Here is a 24,744-nt window from a genome sequence, read left to right on the forward strand (position 1 = left end):
GCTCGTGCCAAAGAGACTTCGGGGCTCCGGAGTTTACTCAAGATACTTCCTCGTGAAGAAGAAGACGGGAGGATGGCGTCCCATCCTGGACCTACGACGACTGAACAAATTCATCAAGGCACAGAAGTTTCGGATGGACACCCTTCAACACGTCCTGGGTCTGCTGGAGGAGGGCGATTTCCTGTCGTCGTTGGATTTGGAGGATGCCTACTTCCATATTCCCATCCTAAAGGGACACCGAAAGTTTCTCAGGTTCGTGGTCCAAGGGCGTCACTACCAGTTCAGAGCCCTTCCCTTTGGACTGAGGTCGGCACCCAGGGTGTTCACCAAGTGCCTCGCACCGATGGCGGCGCAGCTGCGCGGAGAGGTGATCCACGTCAACCCCTACCTGGACGACTGGCTCATCCGAGCGAAGACGAAGGAGCTCGCCGTGGAGCACACGGCAAGGACCGTCCAACTTCTCACGAACCTGGGATTCTCCATAAACTACGCCAAGTCCCACCTGGTGCCCGCGCAAGACGCGCTGTTTCTAGCAGCGAAGCTTGACACAGTGTCGCTTCTGGCCTCTCCGTCGGAGGAAAGGACGAGGGCCATCTTGGGCAAGGTGCAGCGGATGCTGGTTGCGGACGCGGCCAGAGTGAGGTCCATCAAGTCCCTCCTCGGAATGATGTCTTCTTGCATTTACCTCATCCGCCTGTGCAGGCTCCGATGCGCCCGTTGCAGGAGTTCCTGGACACGCGCTGGATCCAGACGACGGGCAGCTTCGAGGAGAGGATCACACTCGACGAGAGTTTCCGACGAGCGATCCGGTGGTGGGGCACCCGCGCGCATCTGACGGCGGGCATGGACTTCCAGACCCCCGGCCACCAGGAGACAGTGACCACGGATGCCTCCCTGGAAGGGTGGGGAGCGCACACCGAAAATCTGCACGCGAGAGGCCTTTGGCTCCCGACGGAGAAGTCCCTCCATATCAACGTCCTGGAGCTCCGTGCAGTGTTTTGGGGCCTCAGGTCCTTTCTTCCGTCCCTCAAGGGCAAGGTGGTGAGGATCTTCACCGACAACACCACCACCATGTTCTACATCAGGAAACAGGGCGGAACCAGGTCCCCAGCCCTGTCCATGGAGGCGCAGGATCTGTGGCATTGGGCCGCCGCCCAAGGAATGTTTCTGGTGCCGTTTCCTCTGGCAGGGATAAAACACCCCAGCGCCGACTCACTCAGCAGGGAGCTGCGCTCGTGCCACGAGTGGGAACTACGACAGGATCTAGTGGACCGCCTCTTCCGACGGTGGGGCACACCCCAGATCGATCTGTTCGCGACGGCGACGAACTCCAAGTGCCAGAGGTTCGCCAGCAGGTTTCCCCAGCCGAGGAGCATGGGCGATGCTTTCTCGTTCCCCTGGGAGGGCCTGTTTCTATACGCGTTCCCTCCATTGCCATTGCTGATCCGGCTCATCAACCAGCTCAAGAGGTCACGGTGCAGGATGATCCTCGTCGCACCTGCGTGGCCGAGGCAGATATGGTTCCCGGACCTTCTGGACTTGTCAGCGTCCCCGTCAATCAAGCTGCCAGTGGACGCGGATCTTCTCTCCAGGGAAGGAGGCGCCATCCTCCATCACGACTCGAAGTCGCTGAGCTTGCAGGCCTGGCTCCTGCAGCGTTAGAGTTTGGAGGATACGACATACCGGCCGACTGCAGAGAGGTTCTTGCAAAGGCCAGGGCGTCCTCAACTCTTAGATCCTACGGACACAAATGGAAGAGGTTCTCTGTCTGGTGCCACGCACAGAAGATTAACCCTCTACGGATTACGGCTCCCCACGTACTGCCGTACCTACTGACGCTGGCCAAAGCTGGACTGGCGCACGCGTCCATCAAGATTCATCTTGCTGCGATCTCCCGATACACCAGAACCACGGGGCGGACGTTTTTGTGGTCTCATCGTCTGGTGAAAGAGTTCATGAAGGGACTGTTCAGATCGTTCCCGCCAGTGAAGGCTCCGGCCCCGGCGTGGGAGCTCAACGTGGTGCTGACCAAGCTCATGGGACCTCCGTTCGAGCCTCTGCACTCGTTACGTTGAAGTTCTTGTTGTGGAAAACAGCGTTTCTTGTGGCCATCACCTCCGCACGACGGGTGGGAGAGATCCAGGCCCTTTCCTGCAAGGCTCCGTACTTGACTTTTCACGACACGAGGGTAGTGCTCAGGACGCACCCCTCCTTCATGCCCAAGGTGCCGTCGGACTTCCACCTCAACTAACCCTTGGTGTTGCCTGTTTTCTGCCCGTCGCCTTCGTCGCCGGCTGAAAGGACTTTGCACTCGCTGGATGTGGCTAGAGCGCTGAAGTTCTACGTGGACCGCACAAAGTGTTTTCGGAAGACGTCACAACTCTTTGTGAACTTTGGACCTGTCAATCAGGGGAAGGCTCTCTCGAAGGCTTCCATTTCCAGATGGCTCTCCGGCTGTATCATGTACTGTCATCGGTTGGCAAACCGACCGCTGCCTGGCCGTCCGAGAGCCCATTCCACCAGAGCGATCGCAGCTACCACGGCGTTCCTATCTGGTGTGCCCTTGCTGGACATCTGCAGGGCTGCTACGTGGAGGTCGACGCACACCTTCACGAAATTCTACTGCGTCGATCGGGATTCCAGGGAGGAGTCCAGGGTCGGCCAAGCAGTGCTGCGCAACCTGTTCGCCTAAGGGGAGCCTGGTGAGGAGGTAAGAATTGCTTAATGTTGAGTTTGATGTAATGCTTAATGTTGAGCCTTTGCCACCTCCCGTGGTTGTGCATGTGTGTACTGCTATGTATTCTTTATTCATGAGCATGTGAATCCATGCCAGACCCCATGCTGGAGAAGGAACAAGTTACTTACCTGTAACTGTTGTTCTCCAGCATGGGTCTGGCATGGATTCACATGCGAACCCTCCCGCCTACCCCTCTGCGGCTCTTCACTTGGTCATACTGCCACTTCATGTGCTACCAAATCTGAAGATGGCTGCCAGAGGCGGGGCTTAGGTAGAGGGCAGTCATTGGCTGTGGTCAGAATGACGCAGAGATCAGTGATTGGTTACTACTACGAAAGACAGATCAGAAACGAAACTGATACTGATTTTTTCTTTACCGAGGATTCCCAGCCTGACGACGGGGAATATTCATGAGCATGTGAATCCATGCCAGACCCATGCTGGAGAACAACAGTTACAGGTAAGTAACTTGTTCCGTAGCATCCATAGCTGAGATGCGTAGCAGGAATATCGAACAGCTTCAGGCCAAACAATGGAGAACTGGCAAAAGGCATCGATAGGAAGAGCAAACGAAGAGCTGGGTCACATGAGAGCAAGCACTGGGAAGGAGCGAGGGCAGAAGAACAGAATAACGGAGCAAAAGGAGGGAAATTAGCACCATAGCAACGAGAGCATTTGCAAAGCATAGTTTACCAGGTGGCGGAAATATTTGCGAGGTTAAGTGCTATTGTCCACCTTCCTGGACATCTCCACATCATGTGCAACGTCATGTGCAACGTGCTGGACATCTTGTGGTTGGCAGATATCATACCAACTGATTGCCGTGCAGTGGTTGGCGGAACTCGGGAGAAACCTCTCCATTGCACCCACAGCGACCAGGGGCGAACCCATAGTCTAACAGGGATAGTGCTCTGGATATGCCCCACTGTCCCAAAGTCTCCTGCTGGAGACATTGTGAGTGTGAAAGTTCAATTGAAACGTATTTGTTGTGGGAAACTGCAAGCTTACGTTGCTCGTAATCATATCGTGCGGGTAAGGTAAGTAAACCAAAATAGCAGTCGATATCAAGCATGTTTTCATCAACTGTCTCAGTAAAGTATCAATTTGACCACGGTTGTAGCCAACAGTGTTTTATTTCAGGTGAGCTGCAGACGTACATAACCCATGGACAGAACACGACTGCATCCAACACTGGGCAATGAAGGTAGTTGCCACAGTCATGTTTTAGAGAGGTGGGGGCACGATGAGAGATTTGATTGTGCGGCATGCACACAGAACCCTAAGGAATTATGCAAGTACGTCTGTTCAAGGTGTAGGTATGCCCAGCGATGTGTCGCTATCGTCACATGTAGGTGGGGTTAGCCACCTCAGAACCGGATTAGGGGTCACGTGTGTACTAGTTGCCCAATTGGGTGTTATTATGTGAAATAGATCTGCTAGAGACAGTGGTTTGTTTTTCGTGGGTAGGGTGAGCGAAATTGTACAATGCTTGAAGTGTTGTAAAGCCAGGCACTTCAAGGTCGGAGGATGCTCTGTTAGAAAGGTCATTGTTAATGTAGCCAACTAAATGTATCGTATTGGCACTTTCTGTACAAGGGCCATTGTGTAAACACTATAAAACCCTTCCTGAGGTTTCTGTGCTTGGGGGCTACATTTTTGTTACAGGGATACTTTCAGTTTTCCTGTTGATTTCTGCAGAACTGTGTGGAAATAAATCCTGTCTGGGTTGCTTATTGGATTGAACAGTGATCGATTGCGTTTCTACATTTCTACACCACATATTTTCATCTTTGTATGAGGCTTACAGGAGGAAACAAATTGTGAAGTCCAACAAGTGGTGCAGATCCGCTCCTTCAAGGAACATAGATGGAATTGGCTTTACCATTAGTTATGTTATGTTATTTTATATTTGTATAGCACCTACTGCCATTGTTATGGCCTCAAAGCACTGTGGGGTTGAAGGCCCTTCGGAAGACCATAGTCAATAAAGTTCTCAATGTCTCTGGGTCTCTTGGGGTTCCCTTCACCAAGCTTCGATCCTTCCATTACCAAATAAAAATACATGGTTCTGTTTAGGCCTCTCAGTGATGCCTTCCCCAAGTCTAGGCCTCTCATGCAAAGTTTAAAATGTCTCTGTGGGCCTCTCAGGGTTCCCTTCCCCAAGCTTAGGCCAGTCTGGTTTCAAACAAAAGTTCACCTTGTGAGGATGTACCTTTTCAACACATGTCCTTTCGTGGGGCAGTGTGAGAGACTTTCGAAAACGCCAGGGTTATTGCTCCTCCCCTGCAAGACCACTCTGACTTCTGACCCCTCACTTTAGACCTTGTATATGTCTTCTGGCACCTTTTCCCTCTGGTGCCTTTTTCACTCTGCTCTTGTTTCTCTTTCACCTCTCTTCCCACTTTGCTGTGCACACTTGCACCTCATTTTCTCGTGCACATTCCTTTTTCTACTTTCATGTCGCTCGTACCCTCTTTCCTGTTTATGGGTCGCTCGCACCCTGTTTGCTGCTTTCGGGTCGCTCGCCCTCTCTTTGCTTTCCGCTCCATTTAAATTCACTCTTACTGTCTTTCTCTGTCTTCGCACCACCAGCACACTGTTTCTCTAGTTTTCCTCGCTTTCTTTATGCTTTTCGATGAACACACTGCTTGCATTTTCCTGTGCGAAAGTCAGCCGGTAGCACAGCACTGGTGAGCAGGTCCTCGGGATCTCTAGGTTGAATTCAGGGACTTAAAACCTGCCCCTCAGGCACCTCTGGTACAGGCACACGTCCCAGGGGAACGAGCACTGGCCTAGATACGGCCAGCAGCTGGCAGAACGCCTCACTCCTGCTTCCTACGGCCACGGCTCCCTCGCCACACTGCAACCCTTCTGACACACCCGGGTCAGCATCTTGCCATCCCGCTCTCCTTCAGATCTTCCAGGCTTCTCTGGTTGCTGTGTCCTGCTCCCTGGCTTCCACATTCCATTCAGCAATTCCAGCTCGCTCATCTTCTTTGGCAGAACCACACCTTTTATACCCTAACTGAGAGTCAAGTGGCGTCAGGTGCGTATGGTTAAGGTGAAATGCCTGACTCTATTAGTAGGACAGCCTAGTGGTGAAATGTAGTAGGCTTCTTCCTGCCTCCCAATGTTATTCCTAAGGGTAATCCTTACTACTCTGTCGCCCCTTCCCCGTCCCAATACTTGCTTGAAATGGGGTCGGGGGAGATGGAATGGGATTGGAAGTATCCCACAAAAGCTGAGGGAGAGGGTTTTGATGTAAAATGGGAAAAGGGGGACTCTCATGTCTCGCCTTTAGGCATTCTCCTAATCCCCCGTGACCCACTACTCAGGTGATCCCTCGCCTGTCCACCACCAGTGTTCGGGATCCAAAAGTGAGGACCCTTCCCTGGCCACCTGAATGGAGGATCTTGGGGGAGTAAGTGGGAGAATACCGTCGAGTTTCTCACAGACAGTATTGCAGAAACTTTGGGTGCATTGTGAAAAGCTTGATGGGCGCTTGTGATCAGAGACTACAGAGGTTTTACACAACTGAAATGTTCATGGTCCTCTCTAGGGGTGCCACAGAACTGAAACTGATGTCCTGGAATTCCCGGGGTAACAGCCATCTTCTAACTAATGTGACAACCATCGAGACTTTGAAAAGGGGCTCTGTTATTTTTTCTGCAGGAAACCTGGCTCACATCTCCACCGCTACTAGACGGTTTCTTCATTTTCTCACAGGCAGCAAAACCTAGCAGGTTGCCTGGCCACAGCCATTCATATTGGTTTGGGTTTAATAGCCCGGGAGGTGTCGAACCACACATGGGATACTTGCTGTGGAAGTTGCTACCCATGGAGATAAACTGAGTCTCCTATTAGTCAACATTTATTGGCACAGGGAAATGGGCCCACTGGAGGAATTCCTCTGTGCCTTAAATTATTTCATCTCCACCTGGCAGCTGAAGAGGGGATCTAGCCAGGTGGTCTTGGGTGGTGACTTTAATGCTGATTGTCTCCTACCTGAAACTACAGCTAGCACATGGGACGGGATGCTGATCTTAACAAATTTAAAGCAGAAATCACAGGCAGGACAGAAATAGTTATGTGCAGCTGCCTCCTGGACTACATTTTTGTGGGCCACTCCCTCTTTGAGCTATGTACTGAGTTCAGTATTGGGAAAAATTCATCATGGAGTGACCATTGCGTTCTTAGTGCCACATTTGAAGTCAATCTTGGTTACAAACCTACTCCGCATTTGGAGAGACAACTAATAGAACCCACGAAATATGGATTCTTTAAATGACTCACTAAATCGGGTAATGTCTACTTCGTCATTTGAATGGAAGCAGAGGGTGTTTATTGTATCTAATTTTGACTCTACTTTGAGGATCTAATGATGAATCTAATTAGAGGTGGAAGTAATGGGGCACGTTATTGCCATAGGAGACATCTGCATACATATGATGAAACACTTGCCAATAAGAAAACAGTTATGAGGCGTGAAATCAAAGCGCTAAGAGATGGGGGACTCTCTAGCTCTCTGCAAGCTGAAACAATCAGACTAATAAAACAGGTTTAAGAACTTCTGTATGCAAAAGAAAGCTGAACTTGTACAAAGAGATGCAGAAAACATGCTTGTGGTATTGCTCAGCAAAGATGTGGACGCATTATGGTCACTGATCAATGGGATTGATGTACAGCTACTCCTCTCCCAGTCTAACACAGTCCTGGAGAAAGAACTGTGTTACGCTTGTTTCTAAACTTTATTCTTTGGGGAATCCGAAACAGGAATTTCTGCCTTTAAGACCTCTGATGGAACCCTCTCTAGGATTTGAGTTGATGGTGGACATTGAGAAGGTCGGTGACATAATTACATTGTGCAAGCCCTCCAGGTCTGCCGGCCCGAATGGCCTAACTAATAGTACCTTAAGAGCCGACTCCTTTAATTGGAAAAATGCACTGGTAATTCTCTTTAAGAGCATGATTGAGCTAAACAGTCTACCCCGTCCTGGCACATAGCCATAGTGGTTCCTATCTTCAATAGGGGAGCAAGATCAGATCCAAAGAATTATTGACCGATATTCCATTTGGATTCGGATAGTAAGAGCTTTGCTTCCCTCCTGATGCCCCACTTAGAGGCTTGTGCCAAAGCGACAAACAGATTCCCAATTTTTCAAACGGGTTTCGTAGAGGACACTCTGCCAACCTTAATGGATTGTGGTAAGGCCCATCCAAGAAAATGCTTGGTCAGATAGAACTACTACTACCTATGTGGCCCGATAGATCTATCCGGGGCCTTGGACCGAGTGGACCGCAGGCGCCTGTGGTGGAAATTGGATTATTGGGGTATGCTGAAACTTCTAATGGCCCTTCGTGAGAACTTGGGGGTGAGGGTATGTCTCAATAGAGAGGGCCTTATGTCAGACTTTATTTCTACTCCTTCTGGCCTAAGGCAAGGTCGCAAACTTGTGTTGGGGAGGAGCTAGCGCCTTCCTGCATCCACCCAAGTGCTTTACAATTAGGCAAGACATCTCTAAGCACTATAGCACCGATGAAGCTTTTTTCATGCAAATATACACACAGGCGTGGCCAGCACGGTGAATGCACAGTGAATGCAGCCTGTGCTAAAAATAGACTACATGCATTGCCTGGTGTTCGCTAGCTCTGGCAGAGAGCACGAGGTAACTAAGCAGCTGATTCCTGTCCATTAAAAGCCCATGTATATATACTAAGAATAGGAGTGTACATGGTTAATGCATGACATACAACATTATGGAAAAACAAGGTTTTTAAGCGGAATTACTGGACCAGATAAAATATGAGTATGGCAATAGATGGAATGTAGGATTTTTGGTGATGTATTATGGAATAGGACTTTTGGTGATGTATTATGGAATAGGACTTTTGGTGATGTATTAAGGAATAGGACTTTTTGGTGATGAGGAATAGATTGGATAGGATAGATTGGATTGTATTTCAGGTGATGTGTTAAGGAGTAGAGTGGATAGGAGGTGGGTTATGTATTGAAATTGTATTGAAATTGTCACATATTTCTGTTTTTTCTACTTTTTATAATGGAAAGGGAACCTCAGCATATAAAAGACTGAGATAAAAGGGAGCCCCCGTTTATAAGGACTGGGAGGTAAGGGATCCTCAGCCATAACAGGATGAGAATGTATCATTATTCTTTTATGACAATAAAAGCAATAGGTGGTTTTAACAAGGATATAATGAAAGACAGTAGTGGCTCGGTATAAGGAATGGGCCTGGATTTTAGTCTATTATTTTTGTATATTTTCTCTTGCTGTCTTTTGTGGTAAAAAAGGAAGGAAGGTGGATGAGTCACGGTGTGTGTGTGTGTGTGTGTGTGTGTGTATTAAAGTTGTTATCCTTGCAAGATGAAGACTCTTGGCCCCTAGAGGGGTGAACATTAGTCTGGTGTGAGCATGATTAAGGGGTGCCCGTATACTTAAGGGGTACCCCTGTATGTTGGGGTACCTTTCACTTGCTCTCTTCCTATTTAATTTGTACGCATCTGACGTACCAACGTACCTAAGGACTACCTCTCTGGTTACTCCAAAACTGAGTGAGGAAAGAAATCTCCTGGTTAACATACGCGGACAACTTTTTGTTGTTTGACCATACATGCCTAGGCATAAGGAGGCTCATAGCTGCTTTTTCTGTATTTGCGGGTGAGAATGGTCTACTAATTAATTCCTTAAAAACTAAGATCCTCTGCTTCCATACAAGGAGCAAAACTGTCTCTTTAGCTTGGCCAGAGGAGAAGGCCATTCTGTCACCTTCCCTGAGCATGATATACCTGTTTTTCTTTTTTTTAGTTCTGCTGGCCCCTCTACATGTATCTTACAACAAATCGTGGATCAAAAGGCCTCTCTTTTGTTAAATCAGCTGGCAATTGTGAATCAAAAATGTGGTCACTATTCGTTCAAACCAACATTAAAATTCCATGAGGGGAAATGTATCCCCAAAATTCTTTACGCCCTTGAATTATATTTTCAGGACGCTTCCGTAATGGTTGGATCAAATAGAGTCTGGAGGAGAATAATGCGAGTACCAAATTGTGTTCCTATTGCAGCAATTAAGTTTGAGCTGGGGTTAACATCTTTAAGAGACAGAGTACAGTAGAATTGCCTGCAACTTTACTTAAAACATTTGGCCCCAATGGATGCCTTGCTATATGAGGTAGTGAATAAAGCTATGGGCATGTTCCCGAGGGGGAACAGAGTAAATCTCCTGTCCGAACTCTGTATATATGCCAACTCTGTTTTGGAAGAGCTAAATGTGGACACAGAGTTCTTTGTTGATGACTCTGATAAGGTTAAAAATCGGCTGTACGATCTAGACAGGGCCAAGACCATTGATACATTTCATAGTTACCCATCGATGAGTCATCTGAGCCATGAATAGTGAAAAAGAGGAACAGTTCCTTCTTACTTCATCCCGTTTCCCTGCTTTACGCATAGAGCAGTGTTTTTACGCTTCCGATGCATCTCCCTACGTGTGAGATCTTACAAAGGAGAAGGCAAAATGAAATGGAAGATCAGTTTTGCAGATTTTGTAAAATCAGTGAGAATAAAGAAACGTCTAGACATTTACTTAGAGTGCCCTGCAGTGAACATTTTGCCCATGTGCTACCTAGGAAAGTTGTTCCTCTCAGTAAATTGGATCAATACTGGTCCTGTCTCAGGAGGATGGCTCAGTGGCAACGTGCTCGCCTTGGAAGCAAGACGACACGGAGCAACACAGGTTCGATACCCGGGTCCGCACTTAGAAACCTCTGGGTATTAAGCGCGTTATATATAACCTATCATATCATATCATTCACTGTGGCAAAGATGCTTAAATTCCCCTAATGTGTCCAATGCGTTAGCAGTTGCATGTTTTTTTAAATCGATTGCTTTTAATTATCAAAAATTAACTGGACAGAAGCTTTCTGATCGGTTTTGTAATCATTTATCTTCCTTTTAATGTTATTGATGTTCTGGATTGGTTTTATATTGAATGAACCTATTCTTAGTAGTTGTAAAGGTTTCTTTTTTAAACCATAAACAATAAAAAAAAAAAATTAAAAAAATTCTGTGAACATACATTGCACTTTGCAGGCAAAGAATGTTGATTTCAAATGCCATTTTCTTTGCTCTGCAAATGTGCTCTACATGCATGGTGCCGGACAATAAAGCTTGTGTAACACTTGTTGGAGATCTTCATCAAGTGGACAATTGCCAGAAACCAGTCCAGCACTAGGAGCTGTTGAAATGGCTTCACTTTAATGGACCACAAACTGGCAGCTGGATTATTGTGTGCTGTTTGACACACGTTTGTTGCCCACTACTTGTGGATGCAGTCATTAAGAACGAATTCGGGTAGAAGTAAATATACAGCCTTTTGCAGACAATTATGGGGGCGAAATTCGGAAAAACAAGCCAAAACACAGAGTCTGAGCCAAAGGCAGAAATGGCTTAAAGAATGAAAACTGCCATGAATGGAAGATTAAAAGCGAAGAAAGAAACGGGGAGATAGAATGGAAAAAAGTAAGTTGGAAAAAAGGGAACATTTGTGAACAAAAAAGGGAAGAAAGTATAGAGTGGGTGATGGACATTAGGGAAGACCGCAAGAACAAAAGTAAAAAGAAATAGAATGAAGGGTTGGAATTCTACCTAGGGCACCAAAGCCAGCACAGAGTGCCCTTACAATGACATGCTGTTATTAAGGCTGTACACCGGTTCTCGGTAAAGAACAATCACATTTCAAGATATTGCACATGGTTCACAAAGGCCTTCCAAGGCCACAACTGAATAAAGGTCCCCATGTTATTTCATCCCTAACAGCCTCCCAGACGTCTAAGTTGCACGGACCGGTCCACTACATCTGACCATTACATGTAAGGATTGATTTCTTTACACGTAGGGCTCTCCTAAGAATTCAAGCCAATTTCCCCAAGTTCCAGAGAGGCATTTGCCATTCAGTATATGGCTGTGATTCCCACTGTATGCTTGGCCAGCCTTTTCCCAAAGTTGGACTTCTTGATTCCTCACTGATTTCATTGACTGTCATTGTCCCTTTACTACCGTCCTTCCCAACTCCTACTCTTCCATGTCTATCAGTGTGATTCCTATGCGGATTCTGTCCTATGACACAGTTCCATTAAGTCCAATCATTAGCTGGCAATTACTTCACCACAAATGAATCCCTAGATTAATCTGCTCCCCTAATCATCTTCGTTATTAAACTTCACTACAACTCACACAAGAAACAGTCAGTCAAACATACTTTTATTTGGTTTTTATTTTCAAGTTCCGAAAACAGTTAATGCATACAAAAAACTTAGTACACATATAAAACATCAGATATAAATCAGCAGGGTATTCCTGTGCAAAACCTGCAATTGTTACATCATAAAAGTGGACAAATAGTACAGTTGATACATAAAAAGCCCAAATACGTATATAGAAACATGCAAGTGTTCCTGTGCAAAGCTCACAAAGGTTATATCATTGGGATCAGCAGATGTACAAATTTACAAATCAACAGGTGCAAATCAGCAGCATAATTCATACTAAACAGCACTATATACCTGTGTAAAACTTGCAATTGTTACATCGTAGGAATGAACAAATAATAGTTAATACATAATAAAAAAAAACAAATACACATATAAAAAAATTAAAATACAAATCAACGGGGTGTTCCTATATGAAGTTTACAAATGTTAGGTCAATGGAGTGGGCAAATGCACAACATTACAAGTTGACTGATGCAAATTGGCAGCATAATTCATAAAAAGGTCCCAAGTTTAGCAGCCTGTGGGGAAAAAAAGTACAAAAATTACTTAGCATAAAAATACCAAAGTTAGAAAATAAAACTTTAAGAGAGTTCAATGAGCCAGCACATGATTGGTGCACATCTGTTAAGCAGCTATAATAGTAAAACAATAGTGACAAGGAGAGCAATTGCTGTGTGTTAATTCATCATTAACCACATTACCACAGGCATGCCTCAAGGTCTTATTTCCCAGCAACCATGCCCTGTAGATAAAATGTGCAGTTTCAAACTCCAGAAAGGGGAGCAGATATTCTCTTAAATACCTTCGAGCAGGTATTACATGGCGACTACCAGCATTATTCAAAATAAAGCACATATAATGGCCACCAGATCAGTCGGGGCACCACGCTTCAACAGTAGCTCTCTTGATACGGTATCAAAAGCAATTTTTAGATCCAGGAAGACCACATAGAGGTACATTATCTTAAGGGTGGTATATTTGGCAATGATCAAAAAAAGGATGAAACAGTGATCTATTGTACCTCTATTTGGCTTGAACCCAGCCTGAAGGTAACTAACCACTTCTTCCCAGTCTACCCACTCTTGGAGATATTTGAGGGTAAGTTTCCCAACGAGCTTACCGACACCGTCCAAAAGAGAAATAGGGCAGTAGTTAGCTGGGGAGAGTTTACCACCCTTTTTATAGATAGGTAAGATTGTCATCCTACGACAGGAGGCTGATATCTCACTGCTACACAAAGTAGCATTGAACAGCCTACACAGCAGCAGGGCCCATCTTGCTACCTCATCCTTAAAGGGGTCTATAGGGATCAAGTCAGGGCCTGTCGCCTTATGGTTGTTTAAGGCATTAAGTGAATCCATCACCTCCCCAACAGAGAATAAAAAAACTGGCTGGGGCCAATTGTCTGTAGACTGCCACACTAGGGGCCGGTCAGAGTTGGTCTTGGTAAAGATTTGAAAAATGGGTTCGCCATTCACACTCACCAATTATTTATTTATTTATTTATAGTATATTTGGTTAAAACCTTAAACACATATAAAAATGCAACAACAAACATAAAATCATATAATTACATTTCATTTAACAGTTTCATGTCTTAAATACGGAAACTATGTAACAACATTATACAGTTTTACAAATCATCATTCAATAAACAGTCATTATTCCCAATGCTTTGTAGGACCTATGGCAAGCCTATTCAATCCTACAAACCAAAAAGGGGGAAAGGGAAATAGTCAGTTTTATTCCTGCCCTTCATCATAAAACCTAATATTCCATTGTTAATGTATTTATTAATAATGTGTTACAGTTTATATTTAAACTTTACACATGTTGATTAAATCATATAAAATCGTCCTATTGCTTATTGCATATTACATATTAGTTCTAATCAGCTAAAACAACTAAACAATTGTTACCATAAGGCATAACATAATTTAAACTTATTACCCTTACAATTCTTCAAATCATTCAAGCTTAATACTGATTGCACACACTGAGAATACTAAAACACATGTGTCAGAGATCATAAACCACTACCATAATCAATGTCCTGCTGTTTGAGTAATTCATAGTGAGATCTTCAACGTTCTTTCAATTACCAACCGTATTCTGAAGGTGGCGATCTGCAGATGCATACTCTGAGTATTCATGAGACGTTGCCAGAAGGCAGATTCTCTAATGAACTCTATATCATGGACAAAGTTACCAAAATTTACTGAATAAGTATCCGTCATATTTACACATCTGGATAATACATGACAAGCTGTTTCTTTGCAGCCTTTATTCTTACAAAGTCTACAAAATCTCTCTAAAGGGGTTAAACCGTTATATTTGCTTTTGTTAGTCAGTAGCGGTAGATTATCGATCCTCAGAAGTAGTAGAAAACGTCTAAGTTTGCTAGAGGGGCTGAGGGACAGATATGGCTGCATTTGTTTGAATGTATAGAGCATGTAATGAATACATTTATATTTTGAAAGCTTGTCGAGATGAGCATAATTTTCTAGCCAGTCCCATAGATCGATTTTTTTTGATAGTGCTTTTTTTTGAGGATCAGTAAGTTTCTCTCCACTCATGGTCCAACATATTGTCCTCAAGAGGGCTTCAATCTCCTTTTTCAGATGGCATCTAGTGGTTACCTTTGTGCTTTCCATGCTAAATTCTTTTAATAGCTGAGATTCTGGTTGATTAGACATCCTTAGGTACAGCTCAGCTCTCCTTTTTAGGACAATAGACCCCAGAGAGGAAACCCCAACTTCCAATCTTAACAATGCCATTGGGATACATTGTGGGAGACCTAGGATTTTTCTCCAGAATTTCCCCTCTATCACTTGCAGCCAACTTAAATTCATCTGTAGTAGCGCTTCTAGTCCATAGACCACCATTGGGGTTAGTACCTGAGTGTAGATTTGACGAATTCCATATAAAGACATTCCACAGTTCTGCCTTGCGAATTGGCTGATCATCGATGTTACTTGTGCTGCCCGGTGTTTTCTTATTTGTATGCAGGTGTTGTAGCCCAGTTTGGCCTCTATTTCGACCCCTAGATATTTATATTGTTGGGTGTATTTAATTTCTATTCCATGCAGAATTAGTCTGGGTCGTGCTATCTTCTTGTTTGAGAAGGCCATCACCTGAGTTTTCTCCTGGTTGATAATTAGATCGTTGTTTATAGCATATTCCCACAACTTTAGTGCAGATCTCCGTAGCCCACTAAATGTGTGGTCCATAATAATCAAATCATCGGCAATATTCCATTGTATTATTTAAAATCATATAATACTAATCCACATTCAAAATGATACTATCATCTAGATCATTCAATGTTCTTAAAATATTTCTCCATATGTAATAAGCCGCACTAATATACCTCAGCGGTTCTGCCGCATAAATACTTGACCAAAATGTATCTGTTGCAAGCATCCTAAAATCACAACTTATGTCCTTGTACCCTCTAAAATACAATTCAGTCAATTTATCACAATCAGTCAGCAGGTGTCTAATTTTTTCCACCTCCTTTTGACACAATCTACACACTTTTTTCTCTTAATATCCCAGTCCAACCACAAATATATTCATAACAAGGAAGTATATTAAATCTTGGTGGTGTAATGAATCTAGAAAAGTCACGACTTCCTACCTTTAATAAATAACTGTAAGGTTTAGAGACTACCAAGCCTTGTAAGCTATATACTTCGTATCGTCTTTTATTTTTCATACTAGCTCTACATTTTTACAAATATCTTTTCTCTTCAGTATTTTAAAAAAACCTTTCATGTCAGTCTTCTCACTTGGTAAATTTATATTATATCATTTAGGAAATTAAGAGAAGTATCTGTCAAATCTTTCACAGTCATACATCTGCCCATTACTTTTAATAAACTATCCTCATTATCAATCGGCGACATAATTTTAAAATATAGCTTACAACACTTAACTTTCCATTGGGTGGTGAGGGATATGAGTCCCAATTCATTTCTAATAGCCTCTATTGGTGTGGATTTAGCTAGGCTTCAGGCAGGTCCCCATAATTTCCTTTCAATTTTCCCTAAATCTTCGAGGTATTTAGCTGCCAAAGTTTCTAGCGCATATACATTTCCAGCAATCCACTGAATAATCACCCTTAGAAGCCATATAAGATCGAATTACGTTCCATTTTTTGTTACCTTACTTTCAATCATATTATGATAGTAATCACAAGGTGGATTATCCCTCACTAATATACCCAAATATGGATATGTTTCTACCACCTCAATCAACTGAGATTCGATCTTCCAATGGAACTTGGATTTCTTTTTCATTTTTATGCCACCACCAAAGATCATAATCTTTGTTTTCTTCACGTTAATACTGAGATTATTCTCAAGCGCATACCGTTTCAACTGTCTAAGGACCGCTGTAAACCCATCAGAGTTGTATCCATCAGTATTGTGTCATCCACATATGATATCCAGCTAATGGGATACTCTCCAATCTTCGGTGGATGATGATGAATATTCTCCAACCTATCTCCCATGTCTGATGCATACAAATTATATAGAACGGGTGAGGTAACGCAGCCTTGCTTGAGGCCCAAATTTGTAATAATAGGTTGCCAAGGCTATCAGTAACCAACTTCCAGAAAGAAAAAGAACACATTTCCATTGCTTGCAGGGCACCATGTAACCTGTCCTCACAAACTCTCTCTTTTTCTTCCCAGTTAGCTCTTTATATTTTAGTCTTAATGCTTTTAGGACAGATTTATCGATCCTCAATGGGCTATTTATACAAGACACAATCTCCTTTTTGGCACTGTGACGGGCATCGTTATACCAACCTGCCTTAGTAAAGGAATGTTTCTTAACTTCACATGCTAGGAGAGACACAAGGGGTACAAGATTCTTTTTGAGTTGCTCAAATTCACTCAGTAACTTATTATCATTGGAGTCTGTATCACAGATTACAGTGATATTATTCAGGATGGAGGCATACATGGTTGACTTCTAGCCCTGATCCAGCAAGTTAACCCATCGAGCCGCCTTTCGAGCATGGCGAGTTAGTAACACCGACTGGTCAACATGGTGTTTTGTAATCTCATCACTCCCCTCTCCCCCCCCCCCTACCGTGTCCTGTGATTTCTGCTACTAGGAGGTAATGGACACTCTCTGGTGTAACATGCATTGAGAAATCACCAATCTGAGCCCATTTCCTGATATTAATATATAATCGATCAAGGAGCTCCCATTAACACCATGGAAAGTATATTTTACAGGCTGTTGCACTCAATTCAATTTGGACAAAATGCTTGCCGACTCTATAGCAAGGCAATGCACACGGTGGGAGGGTTTAGCAATAAGAGATGGACTATCCCAAGCCTCATCTTGATCATCCCAGAGACCTATCATATCATTATGTGGTTCTAGCTGGAGATTAAAGCCCCCCACCACAAGAAAGTGATGGCATTTTAAGGACAAGCTTGTGGCTTCAGCTAATTTCTGGAGACAAGCCAAGGTATCAGTCCCTGCAAATGGCTATTGTACAAGTTAAATAGGCAAACCACATTGTCCTTAGCCAACCATATCTTTAGCAATTGAAAATCCGGTGTGCCAGAATCAACAACCTCCTCCTTCCAACCCAAAGTGACATCAACCCATAACAATAGCCCACCACTGGGTCTACCTCGAAGCCCCTTTCAGGACGCAGTATGAAAAGACTAGTAGCCCTGGATATTGACTGGGTCAAAGGCCCAAGTTTCCTGCAGAGCAACAATCTGATGGTTTCTAATGAACTCACACCAATCAGGGTCAGCCAGCAGTCAGTTTACCCCCGCCACATTCCACAGGAGCAATTTATACCCCTTACAGGCTGCTCGAAGATTGGGAGCCACTCCCCCCAGTCAGTCCTGCTCGTCTAGGTCAACATCAGGGGGTCCATGGCTAGTGGGGTTGCCAACATGCATTGCGAAAGATCTCACAGGGTTGACAGCGCTCCTACTAATTACCAAGGGTTGCTGATCTGCAGTCAACAAAACACAAAGGAATTCACCAGATCCTAAACCAACTGAGGTCCCCACTGGGGGATATGTTCTAAAGTCAATTGACAGGGGACCATCTACCAGTTCTTGGGATACCAAAGACACATCAATAAAATCAAACCCTGACTTAGGAATAGCACCCCTAGAACACTTAACAGTGTAATTTCTAATAATAGAGATACAGCCCTTTGTGTGGCAAATCCAGAAGATACATTTGTTCTTCAGGGCTTCTTGGTTCTCAAATTCATTAGGGGCAAGTTTAGGCACATTGACCATCACAAAGCAGGGGCCTCCTTCTCCACACCCTTTCCTGTTTTGATCATCATGATATAGGTGCCTTGGATATCTAGTTGTCCCCCACACTTTAATTAGATTTGGGCCTGAAAGAGGCAGACGTAACAGTGCTCCATGTGCACCAGTGGGGATTGCATTTCCTCCCAATGGTGTTTGTCTTATTGCCCATTGATCACAATGAGCACTCGGCCGCCCAACTTGCGTACTAGTGCTCAAGGAGGAGCTGCCCAAATCACCCACAGGCATAACTGGAGCAGGTCTATTATTTTTAGTTAATGAAACAATTAACCCCTTCAGTTCTTCGCGATCCCGTAATACACCCTTCAAATGGCTATCAATGGTATTGATAATTATGTCCTTGTGAGGGGTAAAGCGATTTCCTAGTTGACATGCTCCCTTGTTATTGTCTGCATCACTACTACCAATACCTAAGCCAGAGGGACTTGTTTGAGTACCCATTTCACGTGGATTATCTACATAGCTTTCACTAGGACCCAAATAAAAGGGGCATGTCTGTGTATCCCTTTCACATATTTGGGGGTGGGGTGGCAGGCTGATGGTTTGGGTACACTGTTTCTTTTTCCTGTGAGGTGCAGCCTGTGAGATTTCTGACACCTTGGACGGGTTATAGTCGTCCACGGGGCTTCTGAACAATACACCAAATGTATAGCAACAGAAGTGGTACTGGGGGATGCAAGGGATTCAAATTGATTATATAACTTTAGCAGACAAATCTCCACATTTCCAGCAGACAACTCGACAACCTGGCTTGTACTAGGGTAGATGAATGGAGATCAGCCACTGGATTCTCGTTAGCCTATTCAGCCCTAGTATCTACAATGGGCAGTTCAGATGCAGGAGTATACAATTCCACAAAAGGCTGATTTACCCTGAAGACAAAACTTCTGCCCTCCACTTGATCTGTAATGGGGGCCACTTCAAATAGCACCAACTGATCTTCCGTTGCTATGTGGCGTCCAGACTTTAGATTCCCCAATATTTTCCTCTTTGTTAGAACCGGGTCACAAAAATAAATCATGTCATCCCTTTCCTTGGCCACAAAATAAGAGGCAGGGTTTGACAAAGTTTTCACCAGGGGAGTTGCTAGGTCTGGAAAAGACCCGGGGCTACGCTGATGTCGGAACTGTTGGGACTGGGGGCTAGCTAGTCTTTTGGCTGTAGCTTCTGAGATTCTATCCAGGGCTACAACCAAAAGATCAGGGGCTATAGCCCCCTTAGCCCCCCCCCTAGCAACGTCCCTGGTTTTCACTTCCGTTGAAACCAGTAATGTCCATGTCCGTTCTCCATGGAAGTTACATCCTTTGGGCTTGGAAGGCTCACCAGGACCACTGCAACATCAATATTATATAGGAAGTCTTTAATTTCGGTAATTAAAAGATTGACCTTATTGATCGGTTTAAAAAGTTTTGATATTTTACTCTACCCCCCCAAAAATAGCATTAATCGCTTTCCTTTTCACTATGGTAAAAAAAATGATATGTAATAATAAATATATCAAATATAAGGGCCAGTGTCCACGCTAAAATCTTCAATATTACCAAACAACTTTAGCAGCAAATTACATTTAAAAGATAACCTAAAGCATAAAGAGTGCTCTAATGCACAAAAGGAAACCATCCAATTTAGGTCAGGGAGAGGCACGCCCAACTGGCTAAAGGGGCATCCACAGTCTGCTCCTCCTCCTAACCCCCTCACCATATTCCAACAGAATGAACCAAAGAACCGGGCAACTGCAGTTGCTATTTTCCTGAGCGTCCCCCTTCACGCCACGACTAAAAAAATGCAAGCTTCCACGCTTTCAGGTTCAAGACTCAGGTTTCAGGTTTATAACTTGTCGGACCTGGTTTGACTGTATTTTGGGGGCTACTTCTGGGAGTTAAGGAAAACAAGAAAGTCAATGGCGATCGATAATGGCGAATTGCAGTTCCAACAGCCGAGACACTGAGCAGCCCGCAGATCTCAACAACCCCCCCACACCACTGGTCTGCACAGCAGGAGTTTTGAAGCGTGGGATCGTAACTTGGCGGGACTAGAAGACAAGCTTTCCAGGCTCTTTGCTTAAAGTATACCATAGATAGGCAAATGTCATTTGTTGCGGCATACCCCTCCAGAAGTCACTAAAAGCGATGTAGCATGTTAAATGGCGGGTATGCTGAAATATATACAAGTCACTGAACGACAATTCGAGGTTATACTTGCAAATTGTCATCGGCCAAGGACACAGGAAGAGACCTGGAGTGCTTATCAAGTATTCAAGTCTGGCCCGCAGCGTTTAACAGCTTGCAGCGTTCAACAGCCGCCCTTACCCGCAGCCGGGCTTCACCACTGCGGGTACGCATCAAGGAAGTTATGCTGCTGGCATAGTGTGATGAGGTATGCAGGTGGGGGGAGAAATCCAAAAGAAACAATGTGCAGCCCTTTCCCAGAAATGTATATGTGCCTCGAACCAAACTGTCAATATGCCTTGCCCACAATCCCAGTGATATAACCTTCTGTACAGAGTTTTGTACTCTTCGATCTACTCCCCCCTTCATTCCTCATGATTCATGACCCAAAGATCCAAACCTTCACCCTTGTATCGCCATACAGGTTGAAGGCGTACAGCCCTATTTTAAATTGGGCAGAGCAGGGAAAATTAAGTGACAGAAAGGCCTAATGCTATTATGGCTCAATTTCCCGGTCTGCCCTGTTTTGCACCACTGGTGAGACGGAGGAGCAGCACAGAGGGCCAACAAGATCTCCGCCTGCAGTCCTCCTCCTCCTTCGTGTGAGTTTATCTCATTTTATTCTTGCATGCGATTTCCATGCAGTCGTACAACGATTGGATTCCTATGGACTCTGTCTCGGTTTTGCATCTGGTCGAGTGCAGGTGGATTCCATAGCAGTTTTTTTTTTAGAAAGATCGTTAAGTATACACTTTGCAGTTGTTACAACACTTTAGTGTGAATTGTTGCACTCTATAAAAACGATTAGATAAACGAAATAAGTATCACTTCAGGTGTAATCTATCAAGGCTGCTTGCTCTTCAAGATGGTTTTAAATAATTTGAAGCTCTGACAGTGTCTGAGTGGCTAGGATGACATAATTGTGCTGTAGTAGCTTACTTTCAAGAGCTTATAAGAAAACGTTTTGCTTCATTTTACAGGGTGATGTAAATGACAAGGCAGCTGCAGTGAAGATGAAAATGTTTGGCAAACTCACCAGAGACAAGTTTGAGTGGCATCCCGAGAAGCTGTTGTGCAAACGGTTCAATATTCCGGATCCCTACCCAGGGTGAGCTGCCACATGAATACCCGTATTTCTTTATTTGGCAGCTATATTTATCAAATGATTTTACTATGGTCATCTGTAGCATTTTGAGAGTTGTTGTGGCTGAAAATGATTTTAGTATGTTTACAGGGCCATTTAGGTGTTCTGTACTTTATGACGAAAACAGAAATCTATTTCTTGAAAATTGATGTAGCCTTAATATTTAGAAAGTTGCACTTTCATATATTAGTCTATTGAAGACTAGATATTGTAAGGGAGCCTGATGGCCCAGCGAGTACATAAATCCACTACTGAAATCATTACTACAGTTGCTTTTCTGGATTGCCAAACCCACATTTTCAGATTGTTTTTCTGAATTGCCAAACCCACATTTCCAGATAAACATGTGCGTGTATATATACTCTCTGGTAGCATATTTTTTATGTAGCTTCCATTCAATATTAGAGGACATTCTGTTATATAGTTAAAGGAATAGTGCGCTCAAAAATGTTATTGTCCTGATCGATTGGGCAAGTCGTAATAAGCATACGTTGATCGATGAACATTTTTTTTTCCTATGCACGTTACATTAGCTTGCCTCACTTTTACACATGCGGCCATCTTGTTCTAATCTTATCCGTTTATCCATCGCCCTAAGTTCAAGTGCCCCTGCGGCACTAAATCATATCATCTGCCCCTGAAGCTGACATCGCTAGACGCGTATGGCCCATTTGACAATGCAAATGCACGTCTCGTGTCAACGTTCTCTGTGCACCAGCTAATGACGTGTCTCCATCAGACAACATCAGAGTTGCTTTTTCAATCATTTCACTGTCTTTTTTGTGTATCCTGTGACTCATTTCTGCTCTGTTCAGCTATCTTCGTTGCTCGTAGCCTGTGCGTACAGATACTAGTACTAGCATTACTATCGATTTTAATTTTGTCGTAAATGGCAACAATACAGCCCTACCAGTACGAGCCGGAGTATTCCGAGGCGTAATTAGTTGAAAGAGAAAGACGCAGAAACGATGGGGCATAGGACGACAATTGGGGGGACGAATCACTGGATCATGAGCCTGAGCGTAGTTGCATGGAAGACGTTTCCACCTGGTGTACCTGCAGTCGGTGCAAGGTCTTGCCAACCGAGGAGGAGAACTGCTGCTGCAGAGAAAACTCTGGATGCTTGGCCTACATACCAGAAGACGAGACACGGCCGCTATGCGTTACCGAGCTGCATGACTTCAGGGGGCAGCCTGCCTCACAAGGTCTGCGGTGAGGATTATGATGGTGCTTATGCACGAGCTTCGCGCAACAGTTGGCCCTTGTCACAAGTAAGTGTACTCTAGGTGTGATGTCACTTAGGCCACTAACATTTCATGTTTGTCTCCTATATTGTCGTAACTTTGATCTATCACTGCCAAATGAATGTAGTCTGGCAATTCAATACATCTCTCGCGATTTGGGTAAATCATAGTGGTCATCTTATGTGTCTTTCATGCACAACCAAGAAACAATATTTCTCTTCCACAGGTGGTACAGGCTGGTGGCCTATCGTGCGTTTACATGGTGGCTTCATGGGAGGCTTGGATACTGCGTTCGAGGAGTAATACCCGCCTGTGTCATTGGTGCCATTCGAGCCAAATTCCCCAGATGACATCGGTCAGTACAGGGGATTTTCCCACACTGTGCTACAACCTGCAGTATACAATGTGTAGTATATTTGTGCCATCAACATCAGCAACAAAATAAAATATAAATCAACTTTTATGAATAGTTGTTTCAATTTTTCAGTGAATCAAGGACACACTCGCTTGTCCTGGCAGGGCTGAGGATGGGAACGGCCAAGGTGCCAAACACCATTTACACTTCAAAGGTATCTTCCACACAGGGGCCATTGTTCACATGGCCTAGCCAGTGCCTCCAGGCAGGCCCCCCTGAAGCAAACCGCGCCCCTGCAATTCACAGAAGTGTGTCTCCATTCAGCAATGTTCGTGGCCTTTTCTGGACACCTCTTGCCCCTCCATCCCCCCTCCAGTATCAATGGCAATTTGCACCTGTGGCTGTGCCCTCCCAAGGGGGCTGGCAGGGTGGGAACGGCCAACCCCATGTACACTTCAAAGGTATCTTCCGCACAGGGGCCATTGTACACATGACCTCCCCAAACCCGGTGTCTCCAGACAGGCTTCCCTGAAGCAGACCACGCCAGAAACATGTCACTCATTCACATACACACCCACTTTTCTAATTCTTTATAAACCCCTTGATATTTATCCAGAGAACATCTGTGAGCACTGCCAGTCAACTCGTGATCATGCTACCTGTGAACATCTGTGAGCACTGGAAGTCAAAACCTGATTGCGCTACCTGTCCTCCTGCTACTAACTACCCTGCTTGCTGAATCTAATTGTTTGTTAGTCAGGGTAAGGGCAGGTTACCTAATCATCTCTTTCTGATCTCAAAATGTCTATCTATTTCGAATGAATGTATCCAGTAGTGTAATGTTCATTCATCTCGTTGACTTTACCATTGTCTACTGTTTAAAGTGTTCTGATCTCGATATATAGCAAATTTCATCAGTGTCAATTGTGATAGAATTGCATCTTTCTCAGACCATGTCTATAAGCATGTTTCCTTCTGATGCATGAAAGTACATTCAACAGACATGCAACACGTTACGATTTTCGTCACATCAATCAATTCTTCGAGTACGCTACACAGGTTTTGCTCCTTTGACCAAAACAAACATTGCATAGAAAACTTTGATATCATTCCATCAATCTCACACATTTAGTATAATTCTTTTGTAATTATGTGTACTTTTTTTTAAATAGATTTTTCAAGAATGCCTGCTTGTATGGTTTTCGGTTGCCGTTCTAAGAGCCATGACAAAAGTAAGGGCACAATAATGCATACATTCCCAAGGAATATTGATCTAATAAGACAATGGGTTCGACATTGTGGATTTGCGGTGGACCAGTTTGAAAGTAGAGCCCAGGATGTCTTGGGAGACTTGAGGGCCAATCGATTCCGCATCTGCAGCTTGCACTTTACCCCAGATATGTACGACCAATCGCAGTACACAAAAAAGCATCGACTCAGAACGTTGCGTAAATTGCTTCCAAATGCAATTCCAACTCAATT

General features: G+C 44.3%; 1 protein-coding gene across 2 annotated transcripts in view; it reads left to right on the forward strand.

Annotated features, from left to right (window-relative positions):
• GPATCH1 (G-patch domain containing 1) overlaps positions 1–24,744 on the forward strand; it is a 952,962-nt gene that overhangs the window by 605,144 nt on the left and 323,074 nt on the right. For both annotated transcript variants that reach the window (XM_069639172.1, XM_069639180.1), the window contains exon 13: positions 21,500–21,627. In XM_069639172.1, the coding sequence (XP_069495273.1) occupies positions 21,500–21,627 (128 nt within the window). The remainder of the gene's footprint in view (positions 1–21,499; positions 21,628–24,744) is intronic.

This window comes from Ambystoma mexicanum, chromosome 1q, assembly GCF_040938575.1.
Source record: "Ambystoma mexicanum isolate Mex_15411 chromosome 1q, UKY_AmexF1_1, whole genome shotgun sequence".
Lineage (NCBI taxonomy): Eukaryota > Metazoa > Chordata > Amphibia > Caudata > Ambystomatidae > Ambystoma > Ambystoma mexicanum.